Source organism: Macaca mulatta, chromosome 2, assembly GCF_049350105.2.
Source record: "Macaca mulatta isolate MMU2019108-1 chromosome 2, T2T-MMU8v2.0, whole genome shotgun sequence".
Classification (NCBI taxonomy): Eukaryota; Metazoa; Chordata; class Mammalia; order Primates; family Cercopithecidae; genus Macaca; species Macaca mulatta.
Window position 1 is genome coordinate 129,011,443 of NC_133407.1, and position 17,326 is coordinate 129,028,768.

The 17,326-nt window shown below is 38.4% G+C and overlaps 1 protein-coding gene across 45 annotated transcripts in view; it reads right to left on the reverse strand.

The window, feature by feature from the left end:
• Window positions 1-17,326, reverse strand: part of MAGI1 (membrane associated guanylate kinase, WW and PDZ domain containing 1) — a 678,422-nt gene that overhangs the window by 106,504 nt on the left and 554,592 nt on the right. For 24 of the 45 annotated variants that reach the window (XM_077993285.1, XM_015130467.3, XM_077993281.1 and 21 more), the window contains one exon: window positions 11,261-11,462. In XM_077993285.1, coding sequence (XP_077849411.1) covers window positions 11,261-11,462 — 202 coding nt within the window. Of the gene's footprint in view, window positions 1-11,260; window positions 11,466-17,326 lie in introns of all 45 variants that reach the window. The other 21 variants (XM_077993284.1, XM_077993302.1, XM_077993280.1 and 18 more) reach the window with 1 other exon arrangement.

Here is a 17,326-nt window from a genome sequence, read left to right on the forward strand (position 1 = left end):
TAAAGCCTTTAATCCACTTTGATTTGACTTTAATATATGGAGAGAGATATGGGATAGTTTCATGCATCTGCTTATGGATATCCAGTTTTCCCAGTGCCATTTATTGAAGAGACTGTCCTTTCCCCAACGTGTGTGCTTGGCACCTTTGTCTAAAATGAGTTCACTGTAGATGTACGGATTTGTTTCTGGGTTCTCTATTCTGTTCCATTGGTCTATGTATCTGCTTTTATGTCAGTACTGTGCGGTTTTGGTTACTATACCTCTGTACTATAATTTGAAGTCAGGTAATGTGATTCCTCCAGTTTTATTCTTCTACTCAGGTTATGTTTGGCTGTTCTGGGACTTTTGTGGTTCCATATAAATTTTAGAATTGTTTTTCATTTTTCTGTAAGGAATGTCTTTGGTATATTGATAGGGATTGCATTGAATGTGTAGACTGCTTTGGGTAGCATGGACATTTTAACAATATCGATTCTTCCAATCCATGAATGTGGAATACAATTGCTATTTATATGCTTATCTTTTATCTTGCAACCTTGCTGAACTCATTTATTATAAAATTTTCTTGGTACATTTCTCCTGATTTTCTACTAAGGTAACCATATAATCTGCAAACAGGAGTAGTTTCATTTCTTCCTTTTCAATCTGTATGGCTTTTACTTCTTTATCTTGAATCATAACCCAGGCTAGAACTTCCAGCATGATGTTGAATAAGCGTAGGAACAGCTCAGCACTTGGGGTGGCTGAGGCAGGTAGATTTCTTGAGCCCAGGAGGTGGAGATCAGCCTGAGCAACACAGAGACACCCTGTCTCTACAAAAACTACAAAAAATTGGCTGGGTATAGTGGCATGTACCTGTAGTCCCAGCTACTCGGGAGGCTGAGGTGGGAGGATTACCTGAGCTCAGGAAAGTTAAGACTGCAGTGAGCTGTGTTCACACCACTGCACTCCAACATGGGCAACAGGAGTGAGACCTTGCCTCAAGAAAAAAAAGAAAAAAGAGTGGGGACAGCTGACATCCTTGACTTGTTTTCACACTTGCAAGGAAAACATTTCATCTTTTCACTATTAAGTATAATGTTGGCCATAGGTTTTCTGTAGATGTTCTTTATCAAGTCAAAGAAATTTCCTTTAATTCCCATTTTTCTAAGAAGTCTTAATGTGAAGAGTGCTAAATTTTGTCAAATGCTTTTTCCACATCAATTAATATAAGCATTAATTCTTTAGCCTGTTAAAATGGTGGATTACATTGATTGATTTATTTGAATACTGACACAGCCTTGCAGCACTAGAACAATTCCCACTTGGTCATGGGAAATTGCTGATTACTACTTACTAATATTTTGTTAAAGATGTTTGCATCTATGCCTTTTTTGTACTGTGTTTAGTTTTGTTATCAAGGTAATATTAGCTTCAGAAAAATAACTTCCTTTTTTATTTTCTGGAAGAGATTATGTAGAAATAGTGTTAATAGTTCAATATTTCTTTTTCAGGAGTTCTTAAATATACAAATTCATTCCTCATTATCTTTTTTTGTGTGTGATGAGTCACTCCTCATTTAAGCCTGGGAGTACTACTTGCATTACTTATTTCTTCTTCTTTTTTAAAAAAATTTTACTTAAGTTCGGGGACACATGTGCAGAACATGCAGGTTTGTTACATAGGTATACACATGCCATGGTGGTTTGCTGCACTCATCAACATGTCATCTACATTAGGTATTTCTCCTAATGCTATCCCTCCCCTTACCCACCACCTCCTGACAGGCCCTCCAGTGTGTGATGTTTCCCTCCCTGTGCCCATATGTCCTCATTGTTCGACTCCCACTTATAAGTGAGAACACGTGGTGTTTGGTTTTCTGTTCCTATATTAGTTTACTGAGAATGATGGTTTCCAACTTCATCCATGTCCTTGCAAAGGACATGAACTCATTCTTTCTTATGGCTGCATAGTATTCCATTATATATATGTGCCACATTTTCTTTATCCAGTCTATCATTGATGGGCATTTGGGTTGGTTCCAAGTCTTTGCTATTGTGAATAGGGCTGCAATAAACATATGTCTGCACGTATCTTTATAGTAGAATGATTTATAATCCGTATCTTTATAGTAGAATGATTTATAATCCTTTGGGTATAAACCCAGTAATGGGATTGCTGGGCCAAATGGTATTTCTAGCTCTATATCCTGGAGGAATTGACACACTGTCTTTCACAATAGTTCAACTAATTTACACTCCAACTAACAGTGTAAAAGCATCTCTCCAGCATCTGTTGTTTCTTGACTTTTTATTTATTTATTTTTTGAGATGGAGTCTTGCTCTGTCACCCAGGCTGGTGTGCAGTGATATAATCTCGGCTCACTGCAACCTCTGTCTCCCGGGTTCAAGTGATTCTCCTGCCTCAGTCTCCTGAGTAGCTGGGACTATAGCCTCATGCTAACATGCCTGGCTAGTTTTTTTTATTAGTAGTAGAGATGGCGTTTCACCATGTTAGTCAGGATGGTCTCAATCTCCTGACCTGGTGATCCGCCCAGCTGGGCCTCCCAATGTTTCTTAACTTTTTTTTTTTTTTTTTTTTTTTTTTTAAGAAGGAGTCTCACTCTGTCACCCAGGCTGGAGTGCAGTGGCGCAATCTCGGCTCACCGCGAGCTCTGCCTCCCAGGTTGACATCATTCTCCTGCCTCAGCCTCCCTAGTAGCTGGGACTACAGGTGCCCGCCACCACGCCCAATAAATTTTCTGTATTTTTAGTAGATGGGGTTTCACCATGTTAGCCAGGATGGTCTTGATCTCCTGACTTCGTGATCTGCCTGCCTCGGCCTCCCAAAATGCTGGGATTACAGGCATGAGCCACCACGCCAGGCCTGTTTCTTGACTTTTTAATGATCGCCATTCTATCTGGCATGAGATGGTATCTCATTGTGGTTTTGATTTGCATTTCTCTAATGACCAGTGATGATGAGCTTTTTTTCATATATTTGTTGGCCACATACATGTCTTCTTTTGAAAACTGTCTGTTCATATCCTTCGCCCACTTTTGGATAGGGTTGTTTTGCTCTTGTATATTTGTTTAAGTTCCTTGTAGATGCTGGATATTAGCCCTTTGTCAAATGAATAGAGTCCAAACATGTTTTTCCATTCCATAGGTTGCCCGTTCACTATGATGATAGTTTCTTTTGCTGTGCAGAAGCTCTTTAGCTTAATTAGATACCATTTGTCAATTTTGGCTTTTGTTGCCATTGCTTTTGGTGTTTTGGCCATGAAGTCTTCGCCTATGCCTATGTCCTGAAAGGTACTGTCTAGGATTTCTTCCAGAGTTTTTATGGTTTTAGGTCTTAAGTTTAAGTCTTTAATCCATCTTGAGTTAATCTTTGTATAAGGTGTAAGTAAGGGATCCAGTTTCAGATTTCTGCATATGGTTAGCCAGTTTTCCCAACACCATTTATTAAATAGGGAATCCTTTCCCCATTGCTTGTTTTTGTCAGGTTTGTCAAAGGTCATATGGTTGTAGACGTGTGGTGTTATTTCTGAGGGCTCTGTTCTGTTCCATTGGTCTATATCTCTGTTTTGGTACCAGTACCATGCTGCTTTGGTTACTGTAGCCTTATAGAAGAGTTTAAAGTCAGATAGCATGATGCCTTCAACTTTGTTCTTTTTGCTTAGGATTGTCTTGGCTACACAGGTTCTTTTTTGGTTCTATATGAAATTTAAAGTAGTTTTTTCTAATTCTGTGAAGAAAGTCAATGGTAGCTTGATGGGGATAGCACTGAATCTATAAATTACTTTGGGCAGTATGGCCATTTTCACAATATTGATTCTTCCTATCCATGAACATGGAGAGTTTTTCCATATGTTTGTGTCCTCTCTTATTTCCTTGAGCAGTGGTTTGTAGTTCTCCATGAAGAGGCCCTTCACATCCCTTATAAGTTGTATTACTAGGTATTTTATTCTCTTTGTAGCAGTTGTGAATGGGAGTTCACTCATGATTTGGCTCTCTGTCTACTATTGGTGTATAGGAATGCTTGTGATTTTTGCACATTGATTTTGTATCCTGAGACTTTGCTGAAGTTGTTTATAAGCTTAGGACTTTTTAGGCTGAGACGATGGGGTTTTCTAAATATGCAATCATTTCATCTGCAAATAGAGATAATTTGACTTCCTCTCTTCCTATTTGAATACCTTTATTTCTTTCTCTTGCCTGATTGCCCTAGCCAGAACTTCCAGGTGGTGAGAGAGGGTATCCTTGTCTCATGACAGTTTCCAAGGGAATGCTTCCAACTTTTGCTCATTCAGTACAATATCGGCTGAGGGTTTGTAATAAATAGCTCTTATTATTTTGAGATATGTTCCATCAATACCTAGTTTATTGAGTGTTTTTAGCATGAAAGGGTGTTGAATTTTATCGAAGGCCTTTTCTGCAACTATTGAGATAATCATGTGGTTTTTGTCATTGGTTCCATTTATGTGATGGATTATGTCTATTGACTTGCATATGTTGAAGATGACTTGATTGTGGTGGATAAGCTTTTTACTGTGCTGCTGGATTTGGTTCATCAGTATTTTATTAAGGATTTTCACAACAATGTTCATCAAGGATATTGGCCTGAAATTTGTGTGTGTGTGTGTGTGTGTGTGTGTGTGTGTGTGTGTGTGTGTCTGCCAGGTTTTGGTATCAGGATGATGCTGGCCTCACAAAAAGAGTTAGGGTAGAGACCCTCTTTTTCTATTGCTTGGAATAGTTTCAGAAGGAATTATACCAGCTCCTCTTTGTACCTCTGGTAGTACCTGGCTGTGAATCTGTCTGGTTCTGGGCTTTTGTTAGTTAGTAGGTTATTCATTACTGTCTCGATTTCAGAAGTTGCTATTGGTCTATTCAGGAATGCAACTTCTTTCTGGTTTCGTCTTGGGTGGGTGTATGTGTCCAGGAATTTATCCATTTCTTCTAGATTTTCTAGTTTATTTGTGTAGAGGTATTTATACTATTCTCTGATGCTAGTTTGTATTTCTGTAAGATCAGTGGAGATATCCCCTTTATCATTTTTTAATTGTGTTTATTTGATTATCCTCTCTTTCAGGGATGCCCTGTGGAGAGGAGGAATCTCCACCCCTTATTATCTTGAATGACTTTAGGGTCCATAGTGATTCCTTATTTAAATCCTAATATTGACAGTTTGGTCTTCTCTCATTTTTTCTTTCTCAATCTTATTAGAGGCTCTTCAATTTTTTTAATCCTTTTGAAGAATTGGCTATTTCTTTCATTGATTTTTGTCTATTGTTTTTCTGCTCTTGATAGCATTGATTTCTCCTCTTATCTTTATTATTTCCTTCCATCTTTTTGCGTTTCAGTTATTCTTCTCTTTCCAGGTTCTTGCATTGCAAGTTTAGATTGTTAATTTGAGACTTCTCCTCTTTTCTCATATATATGTTTAGTGCTATAAATTTACCTCTCATCACTGCCTTGGCTGTGTCCCACCTATTTTAATGTGCTGTATTTACATTTTCATTCAGTTCAATTTATTTACTTATCTTTAATTTCTCTTGAGACTTCCTCTTTGACCCATAGATTATTTAAAAGTATGTTGTTTAGTTTACTTCTAATTCATTGGAGATTTTCCTACTGTATCTGACATTAATATGTCAACTCTTGCTCTTTCGATTAACATTTGCAAGATATATTTTCCCATCCTTTACTTTCAACATGCCTATATTGTTACATTTGAAATAATGCGTCACAGATAGCACACAATTAGGTCATGCTTTTTAATTCACTTTGCCATTCCCCAACTTTAAATTGTTGTATTTAGTTCACTTTATTAAATGTAGTTACTGATATGTTAGGGCTTAAGTCTTCCATTTTGTTTGTAATTTTCTTTTTGTTCTGTTTTTCTTTCCTCTGTTTTATTTTTCTGGCCTTTCTGTGGGTTACATGAATATTTTAGAATTCCATTTTTATATATCTACAGTACTGTTGAGTATATCTCCTTTGTATAGCTTGTAAGTGGCTGCTTTAGATACTACATTACATATATATGCACACATTATATATATATATTATTTATAAATATATTTAATATATCTTATAGTCTACTGGCATCATCACTTTACCACTTTGACTGAAGTAGATAAACCTTATCTCCATTGATATTCTTTTACCCTCCCTCACTTATAATAAATTATCTTAAATATTCTCTCTACACACATTTAGAACCATTGAACAGTATTATTGTTGCTTCAACACTTAAACATAATTTGGAAAATTTAAAGAGAAGTCAATTATATCTCAATAAAAATGGAAAAAAAGAAAACTCAAAAGGTGAAAAGTGTTTTATTTATCTATAGTTTTACTTTCTCCATTCTTCTATTTTCCTGATTGTTTTTGTTTGTTTTTTTAGAATTTTGGTTTTGTTTTAGAATTTTCTTTTTGTTTAGAGAACATCTTTTGGCCATTTATTGAGAGCAGGCCTGCAGGCAGCAAATTTTCTTTCATTTAAGAATATTTTCATTCTCCCTTGATTCCTAAAGGATATTTTCACTGGATGTAGAATTCTGGGTTAATTCTTTTTTCTTTCAGCACTATAAAAATGCTATGCCACTTCCTTTCAGCCTTTGTTGCTTCTGATGACAAATATGCTGTCATTTTACTTGTTTCACTAACATACATAGGGTGTCATTTCTTGTTGCTTTCAACGTTTTTCTGGTTTTAGTTTTCAAAAATTTGACTATGAATGTGTCTTGCTGTAGTTTTCTTTGGGTTCAGCCAGGTTATTGAATCTGTAGGTTTATTTCTTTTGCCAAATTTAGAAAATTTTCAACCATTAGTTCTTCAAGTACTTTTCTTTTCAGTACCACCCACTTTCTCTTCCCCTGGGACTCCAATGAAATAAATGTTAGATCTTTTGTTATTGTTCCAAATTCCCCTGAAGCTCTGTTTGTTTGTTTTTTTGTTTGTTTTTTCCCCTAGTTGATTTTCTCTCTATTGTTCTTATTGGGTAATTTCTATTTTCAGGTCCACAGATTCTTTCCTCTCCCCACTCTCTTCTGCTGTTGAATCCATCGACTAAGCTTTTTGTTTTGGCTATTGTATTTTTCAGTTGAAAAATTACTATTTTTTTTTTTAAATCTTCTATGGCTTTGCTGAGACTTTCTATTTTTGGCTGAAACATTCTAATTTTCTATTTGGCTTAAGCATGGTATAACTGTTTGATGAAGTAACTTTATAATGGCTGCATTAAAATCTGTTAGGTAATTCTAACAGTGCTATTATCCCTGTGTTGGTATTCACTTATCGCCTTTTTTCACTCATTTTGATATCTTCCTGATTCTTAGGATAACAAGTGATTTTTTTTTATTATTATTAATGTGGATATTTTCGGTATTACATGATAGGGGTCTGGATCTTATACCTTCTATTGGCTTTTCCTAATATGGCTGAAAAGAGGAAAGGGGGTTATCTGTTACTTTTAGGTGGGGTCCCCACTTGGCTTTTGTTGACACCGGAGAGGGGAATGGGCTCCTTCTTACTGCTGGGTGGGGATGGTGGCTTGAGCTCCCCACTAGGCCTTTGTTGATACCAGCTAGGCTGGGAGGGGTAGGACTATCTCACTATTGTTCACAAGCTGGCCTCTCTGACTCCATACGGAGAGGGTGGGCTCTTTACCACTGGATGGTGGTAAAAATCCTGATTCTCCTCTAAACCTCCTCTGACACCACACCAGTGGGGAGGAAGAGGGTGTTTCATTACTGCCAGGTGGGGTGGAAGTCCTGAGTTCCCTCAAGTGGTCTCCACTAAATCTATGTGGAAATAAGGGGAATCTCCTTACTGCCTGGATGCAAAGTGCCAGCTCTACACTTGGCCTTTTCTGACACTACCCAGCAGGGAGGTTTCAGCTTCTAGTCACACAGCCTGTCAAGGATAGAAGTCTAAGCTTCTACCCTTGGGGCATGGGATCACACGTTTTTCTGTGCTGTTGCTAGAGTAGAATGGTTGTTGAATAAAAGTTTTCTGTCTTGTAGGATGCCCCTTTCCTGATCCTTTGGCTAGAGAGAGCAGGCTTTTATTAGGGCTTTATTTGCCTCCATCTGTTGGTATTTCTGGGTTGCTGGCTCTTTAGCTCTAAGTCTGGATAAATGAAGTAAAACAGAAAGGGAACTCATCACCTAGTATTCCTTTGATCCTAGGTTCCCTAGCTAGTCTGTCTTATTTGCTCTTCCTTTCAAAGACTTCTTATGTTTGTTTTCTACACAATGCCAAAGGTTTACAAATCCATGCTTGATTTTTTAAAGTTCTTTTAAATTTCTACTATTTCTTCAATTTCCCAAAAACTATAAAACAAATGTATATATATTTGTATGTGAGTGTACACACACGCACATGCATAAACAAGGTAGATCTGGTTCTAATGCGGTTTAATTTGCTATTCAATGTAAGACATCCTAAAAAGAAGTTTTTTAGAATGAAAAAACACATGAAAACAAAGTAACCGGTATATACAATTTAGGCTAAAAATATAAATGATATGTATCTAATCACTTAATACATGTGAAATCTGATAGTCGCAAACAAATCCCATAATTATCATAAGCCACATTTTTGTATAATTTTTCTACTAAACCTTAGGCAAGTGAAGCACTGGCTTTATATCACCTAAAAGCTAAGTTATAAAAACTAGGCAAATCACTACATTCTCTTGAAAGCCAGCCATAGTTTAGAAGGCCAGCATCCCGCTAACCATCAAGATATCCAACTTCCCTTTTTCCAATGTATCAAGTTAGTTTTGAACAAAATTACTGGTACATTCTTTTCTAAGAATCTGAGTTTCACAGATTATTCTGTACCAGGAACACCTAATATCCTTCCCTTTTCTCAGCATAATTCTTCTTTACTAATGTGACATAATTTCAAAGGCAATTTATTGCAAAAGCTAAGTAAATTTTTGATTTTATGGTTGGCATCCATTTTTATAACAATGTTTAAACTCCTCAGAATAACCACAGGTAATGATGATGACAATGGTAACAATAACAATAGTGATCACTAATTAGTACTAGCCCAAGAACTTTAGTTTCTCTATCTCCTCTAATTCTTGCCAACAGTTTGACAAGATAGGTACAATTCATAGTATTCATGTTCTCCTTTTATATATATATAGAAAACTGAGATGCAAGAGGTAAACTAAAGTTCCTAAGGTCAGATAACTTGTAAATGCTGGAAACAACATGACCCTTTAGTTGAGCTCTTAATTAATACACTTCTTGACTCTCGAGAAAAGACTACTTCTTTTATCCTTATTTTTAAAAAGCATTTGTCATTAACATGAAGACAGAAACATGAGTTGTCCCCTCCCTCTAGCTGGAAAATAGCACAGAAGCTCTAATTCACTTATCTCAGAATTCTTCCTGGGTAGGTTCTCAAAGAGGGTATTCTTTTTTTTTTTTTTTTTTTTTTTTTTGAGACAGAGCCTTGCTCTGTTACCCAAGCTATGCAGTGGTGCGATCTCAGTTCACTGCAACCTCCATCTCCGAGGTTCAAGTGATTCTCCTGCCTGAGCCTCTCAAGTGGCTAGAACTATAGGCATGCACCACCATACCTGGCCAATTTTTTATGGAGTTTCACCATGTTGGCCAGGCTGGTCTAGAATTCATGACTTCAGATGATCTGCCTGCCTTGGCTTCCCAAAATGCTGGGATTACAGGCGTGAGCCACTGCACCCGGCTGTCCAAGAGGGTGTTCTGAGATCCAAGCCTTTTCTCTAACTCCCATATGCTTAGAAAAATCATACTACCTAATTTTCATTGTTTTTTTCTAATTATAAAACATATGCTTAAGTATGCCAGGCTTAGTGACTCACACCTGTAATTCCAGCACTTTGGGAGGCTGAAGTGGGAGGATCACTTAAGCCCAGAAGATAGAGGCTGCAGTGAGCTATGATCATGCCATGGCACTCCAGCCCAGGCAATACAGTGAGGCCCCATCTCAGGAAGGGAAATAACTAACTAACTAACTAACTAACTAACTAAATAAATAAATAAAGTGTGTGTATACGCACACACACAAAGTATAAAAAATTCACAACCCACATGAATGAAACATCTGGCTAGAAAGTAAGTTATTTACTTAACTCAAACCCAACTATTAATAGATACTTCTAGAACTTTCTGCATCTAGAACTTGATCTACATATTAACAGAAACAAATGAACACACAGAATAGATGTAGGATATGTATGTATACATGCATATTTTGCAAAATTGAGATCCTTCTCATAGCTTTCTGCAATGTCCTCCCCTTTGTTATTGTTGACTTAACAGTAGATCAATTTCAATCTATGTGAGTATAATAGATGAATCTGTGGTTTTATTTTTAAAATAATTTAATCATTTTCTTTTTCTTAGTGGTACATTAAAACATGGTGAATCTCAATGATAGGATAATACAGTCAAAATACTGCACTTAAAAACTGACTACTGTTGGTTAGGAAAACCACATTATCTTAGATTTTCCAGAATGGTTTAAAATGTAGCCATTTTTTTTTCCTTTTCAGAAAAGATTATTAAATGTTTAACTATATAGCATTTACGTTTTATAAATCTGAGAGACTTTCCTGTCTGTTCTCAAATCTTAATTCATACACCTTGCACCATGTAAAAATATTAACTTGTGTATTGCAGACCTAAACATAAAATGTAAAAAATGAAAATATTTTTGACTGTGTTAGGCAAAGATTTCCTAGCCACTACAGAAAAAGCACAATTGACTAAAAAGAAAACTGATAAATCAGACTTCATCAAAATTAAGAATTTTTGCTCTTTGAAAGACATAGTTGAGACAATGAAAAGAAAAGCTGGACTTGGAGAAAATGCATACAAATCACATATATGATAAAGGAATTGCATCCAGAATATACGAAGAAGTCTTAAAACAATAAGGACACTGCAGTTCAATTAAGAAAAAAAAAGCAACATATTTACTATTTTTAATGGTTAAATATGCTCTTTAAATATTATGTCATAATTTCTATATACCATAATGTAGTTGTCTAAACCTTTAGGGAAATGATTAACTTTATGCTTCCTCAAACTGTTCAGAATCAATAAGTAGAAAATTAATTACCTTTTTATGCAAAACTTATTAAACCTTATTAAAAAATACCATCAGTGGGTGATCAATCCCTTAAATATAGTTTACATTGGCAGCTGCTAGACAGAGGGAAGGAAGGGAAAAGAAAGAGAGATTTAGGTAGAAATAATGGTATACTTTACTCTATAAAATAGACTTCTCCATTTTCGGTATAGGCCATCTCCCAGTTCTCAGGTAGAGGACCTAAATTATCCTCTGCAGAAAGAGGTAGGTATTGAGGGAACTTCTGAGAAGGGTCCGTGATGGGAGCAGCGATGATGCTATTATTCACAGGTGGTAATGCTGTTTCTTGGAGAGTGTGCTCGTCTTGTTCACCAGAATCGGCTGCTTAATCATGTGAAGAGGTGAGAGAGAGAGAGAGAGAAAGAGAGGGAGGGGAAAAAAAGGTATTCAGCAATCATAACCCATACCTGGGAAGTATGTAACTATACACATCTATATTCTTAAACGCTCTTATCTTTTCCTAATTCCTGGCCATTAACTATTACTCCTATTTTATTTAGATGTCTGTCCCTTAATTGGAAAGCATCGAAATGATCAATGAAACTTATTTTACTTAAGAAGAAGGGGAGAAAATCCCAAGTAATATATTGCTCACAATCTTGGAAATGTCAAAGAAGAAACAAATTCATGACTCAAACTCTTAAACTAAGAAGGCCATCAAAACACAGATGGATCTGCACCCTCATTCCATAGGTATCACTTGATTTCATTATTCAGAAGATGTTTGGGCACAAAAAAGTATCCAGGGTGAAAACACAGACACAGTGGCATTATTACCCATTCTTGTAGAAATTATTTTACGTTATTTTTATATTTGTATAAATATCTTGGTAGACACTGGCAAAGATCAAAGAATGGTAAATCAAGCTGAAACATATACAAAAGTTTAGAATATGGAGAGAGCTATACCAGTGAGTCAGATTGGAACCTCTTTTGAAAAAGTTACATTCCTGTGAAAACCAAGACAGTTACCCCGAGAACAGTATCATGTGGGCAGACTGATACGACTTGAGTTTTAAAAGAAGGCTCGAAATACTTGAGTCTCCTTGCCTTCTTATTAACTAGAAACATCAGGGGTGATGTCATCGAAGTATCCCCAAATGGCATTGTTGACATTCTGGTTGAATTTTTATAGAGGCCGATGATATTAAATGTCAATCTCTATGGGACTTTAAAACTGAATAATCGGGGTACGAAGCGAATTTCTATCTCCCACGGTAATTCTGTAGACATTTCTGATTTAGTGAAAACAGACTGAAGAATGATAAAAGGCTGTTTTCAAAGCTTTCTCTGATGAGAACTCCCAATGACACACATGAGAGTAAAGGTAATCTAAAAGCTGGATGGAGGACATGCTAAGCCTACTAAACCACCACCACCACCAAAGATGTACTACCCTTGAGGAGGCTGCCTGTAGGTATTCCCAGCCCTGCATCTATCTGCTCTTCTCCTGCTAGCACCACTCAGGTATCCTTGTGGTGCTTCCCTCCACTCCAGGTCCCACATGGTCTAGGAGGGGACCTACTCCTGGTTCCACATTGTACTCCTTGCCAATCTGGAGTATTTTATCATTTTTGTCTGTTATTAGGTCAGGAATAGGTACGTGATCTAAGGCAAACAAATTTGAATGTTAGACATGGAAGATTTACTGGAACCATGAAGCCAGAGGTGGTTGCTTGAGGCTGGAGCCTATTTGCTAATAGGTTCTCATGCTGCAGGTGTTGGCAGCCATCTTGACATAGCTTGATATGACTTGCCAGAGAATTAAGTGCACACAGAGGAAAGGTGAGGTGAAAGATGGAGAAAGTCATCTAATATCCCAGACTGAGCCTCTGATCTCTGATTTCATACCTGAAATCAAGGATGCCCGTCGTTTTGATTGCTTGAACCCCCAAATTCACTTTCCTGCTTAAATAATTTGAGTTAATTTTGCAACTTGCATCCAAGAGTGCAGATTAATAGATCAACTAAAGTAAGGGAACAGAAAGGAACTAGGCCAACACAGAAGAAAAATTTTGAAATGACCAATCAATAACAAAATAAATTCAAAACCTGGCAAGAATTAAAAGAGTCACCTTTAATTCTCTAGAAGCCAACAAATATTCATTTCTGGCATATCTTGGAAAGTAGACTTTTCACAGTTAAGTGCATAAAAGAATCACCTGGATAGATTGTTAAAATGCATATTTCTGGCTCTGTCCTCCAGAAAACAGGTTTGGGGTAAGGTTCCAAAATGTACACTTTTAAAGTACCCAGGTGATGAAGATTCCAGTGGCATAATAACTACACTTTAAAGACAAAGACACTAAGAGTTCTCTTACCAACTAAAAGAAAAAATGATGCAGAAAATCAATTGTTTAAAAAGTTCTAATTTCAGTTGGGAATTACTCTACCCTTTTCTTGGTTTGAACCTGCCATGTTCCAGAATCACCAGAACCTCTGGCTCCTAGGACAGGTGTTGCCGGCAGCCAATGAGCAGAGAGTGGGGCAGTCTCCGGCTACATACTCCTCCGTGCACCAGTGCCAGGCCAGAGATGCAAATGAGATGTGTAGAGAGTGGGTCTAGGCTGAAGGGAGCTGGGCACTCAGTGTCAGACAGTTTGTGCCCTGGAGGAGAGTGGACTTGGGGTTGCCAAACTTCTGACTTTTCAAGACAAGCTGGAAATCTGTATTGTTATGTAAAATCTCCCAAGTTTTCAATCATAATTTCTTTAAAAAATAATGCAGTACGACACCAGTGAAAAATGAAAGGTCATGATTATGAGCACTGACCCCGGAGAGCCTCACTACCCGGGTTTGAATCCTGGCTTTACCACTTACTAATGTGGGCAAAGTACTTAACCTTGTGTGCCTTCACTTGTTCATCTGGAAAATGGGGACAAAAACAATCCCTATCTCACGGAGTTGTGGGGAGGATTAAGTGGATAAGGCACTCAGAATAGTGTCTAGCACATAGTGAGCCACAGTAAACAGCTGCCAGCAGCAAAAGTACCTCTATCTTCATCAAAATTATGATTAATTTTGTCTTCAGGCCAGACCTGGCCCACAGCCTGCAAATACGTTACAAATAGGTAGAAAAAGGATAGGTTATAACAGCAGACCACAGATCATAGTCTTGTCTGCTTCTAGCTGTGCGGCTTTGCCTTTCTGAGCACATATTTCTCGATCTGTAAAATGGGCATAATGTACATGCATGAGAACAGAATTAACACATGCGAAGTGCCTGGTACCTGCGGCGTGCTCAGTGGGTGCTTGGGACTGAGACCTCTTACTGGAACTACAACTGTCCAAACTCAGTGACTGACTTTTCACTTAGGAGACAGCAAACTGTCAGAATGATAAGGAGAAAGAATAATTTCATTTAAAAATTTTAATTAACCTATTTTAATAGAAACTGGATGTAACAGGAAAAGGGTAGTGCCAATGGGTGAGCCACTACATATGAAATGAGAGGCACTCAATTTAACACTGAGTGTATACATGTTTACAAAAAAACAAAAGTCCTTCCGTCTCAGACACTGCATGAAGGGAATATCTCTGGGAAAATCTCTCAGTAATGTTATTTTCCTGGAGGAAAAAAAACCCCTCCATAACTAGATCTTACTTTAAATTATCCAAGTATTTGTTTTTATTTTATATGCTTTCTATATCTTCTTCTCAGCTCAACAGAATCTGAATCTCATTCTCTGAAAGAAAATGGAAAGTCCAAAAATGAGCTGCTGGCACAGACATATGGCAGACTCAAGAATTCACAGCCTTAGTCATGGCTTTCACTTTGACACATGCTGTGATTTCAAAAAAATCTTTTGTTGGGCATGGTGGCATGTGCCTGTAATCCCAGCTATTCAGGAGGCTGAGGAGGGAGGACTGCTTGAGCCCAGGAGTTTGAGACCAGCTTAGGCAACATAGCGAGACCACATCTCTACAAAAAATTAAAAATTAGCTGGGTGTAGTGGCACATGTCCACAGTCCCAGTTACTGGGGAGGCTGAGGTGGGAGAATCACTTTAACCTGGGAGGTTGAAGCTGCAGTGAGCTGTGATTGTGCCACTGCACTCCAGCCTGGGTGACAGAACGAGACCCTGTCTCAAACAAACAAACAAAACCTTTCATTTAATTTACCAAAGATTTAGAAGCACTGCCACCACTTTCTTACTAAAGGTTACCACTGAAACCAAAGAGGACAGGTAGAATGGAATACTGGAACAAGATGGAATGAGGAGACAGGGAACCTGGTTTTCCCATTGTTCAGTGGTGTAACAGGTACACAGTCCTTCAGGGTTCTCATCTGCAAAACTGGAAAGGTAATCTCTGGATTGCTTCTCTCTCAAGATTTTCAGGAGGTTTATGGGATACATGTAAAAATGGTTTGTAAAGGCCGGGCGCGGTGGCTCAAGCCTGTAATCCCAGCACTTTGGGAGGCCGAGGCAGGTGGATCACGAGGTCAGGAGATCGAGACCATCCTGGCTAACATGGTGAAACCCCGTCTCTACTAAAAATACAAAAAACTAGCCGGGCGTGGTGGCGGGCGCCTGTAGTCTCAGCTACTTGGGAGGCTGAGGCCGGAGAATGGCGTGAACCCGGGAGGCGGAGCTTGCAGTGAGCCGAGATCACGCCACTGCACTCCAGCCTGGGAGACACAGCGAGACTCCGTCTCAAAAAAAAAAAAAAAAAATGGTTTGTAAAACATAAACGAACATGAATGACATTTTTATTCAGAGTAAATCAGAAGCTTCCAAGTATTTACACACACACACACACACACACACACACACACACCCTGACACACACGGGAACTTTTAAAGGTGACTTCAAGAACATAAGCCAAGTCAAAGAAAATTTCTAAAGTTTGTTTTAAATTATACATGCTTTCAGGTTTATGTGTATCTCCCACTGTGTACAACCGGTTAGTCATAATCTTTGAGGTTCCATAAAGCTGATGAATTTGATTTAAAACACAAATAGCATAGTAGGTGTGGAGTCAGACTTTCTGGGTTGCAGTGGCAGCTTTGACCCTCCCTCACTGCTTCTGTGATACTGGACAAGGTATTTGACCTCCCTGGTATAAGCATAAAGAACTCAGCAAAGTGCTTGCCATATAGTCCATATTTGAGAAACATTAGATCTTATAGAATGATTATCTCTTAACGTTCCAAAGCAATGCTTTATCACTGTCTACCAACAAAAAAGAAGTATCAGGCTGGGCAAGGTGGCTCACGCCTGTAATCCCAGCACTTTGGAAGGCTGAGGCAGGTGGATCACGAAGTCAGGGGATCGAGACCTTCCTGGCTAACATGGTGAAACCCCCTCTCTACTAAAAATATTAGCTGGGCGTGGTGGCGGGCGCCTGTAGTCCCAGCTACTCGGGAGGCTGACGCAGGAGAATGGCAGTGAACCCAGAAGGCGGAGCTCTCAGTGAGCCGAGATAGCGCCACTGCACTCCAGCCTGGGCGACAGAGCAAGACTCGGTCTCAAAAAAAAAAAAAAAAAAAAAAAAAGTGCAGACGGGCGGATCACGAGGTCGGGAGATTGAGACCATCTTGGCTAACATGGTGAAACCTCGTCTCTACTAAAAAATACAAAAAAAAACTAGCCGGGCAAGGTGGCGGGCGCCTGTAGTCCCGGCTACTCGGGAGGCTGAGGCAGGAGAATGGCGTAAACCCGGGAGGCGGAGCTTGCAGTGAGCTGAGATCTTGCCACTGCACTCCAGCCTGGGCAACAGAGCGAGACTCCGTCTCAAAAAAAAAAAAAAAAAAAAAAAATGTCAGCAACCTAATGTTTAAGAATATCAGGGATTATTGGAAGAAAAAAGCCTAGAAACATGATTAAGTAATGTTTTGATGTCTCTCAGAGGTGTTCATGAATGAACCTGTTACTTTTAGTTTTTTTAGTTGTAGTGATTTGTTGCACATTCTCTTTATTATTTTTTTATTTTTATTTTTATTTTTTTTGAGATGGAGTTTCACTCTGTCACCCAGGCTGCGGTGCAATGGCAGAGTCTCGGCTCACTGCAACGGCACAGTCTCGGCTTACTGCAACCTCTGCCTCCGGGGTTCAACTGATTCTCCTGCCTTGGCCTCCTGAGTAACTTGGATTACAGGCACCGGCCACCACACTCAGCTAATTTTTGTATTTTTAGGAGAGACAGAGTTTCACCATGCTGGCCAGACTGGTCTTGAACTCCTG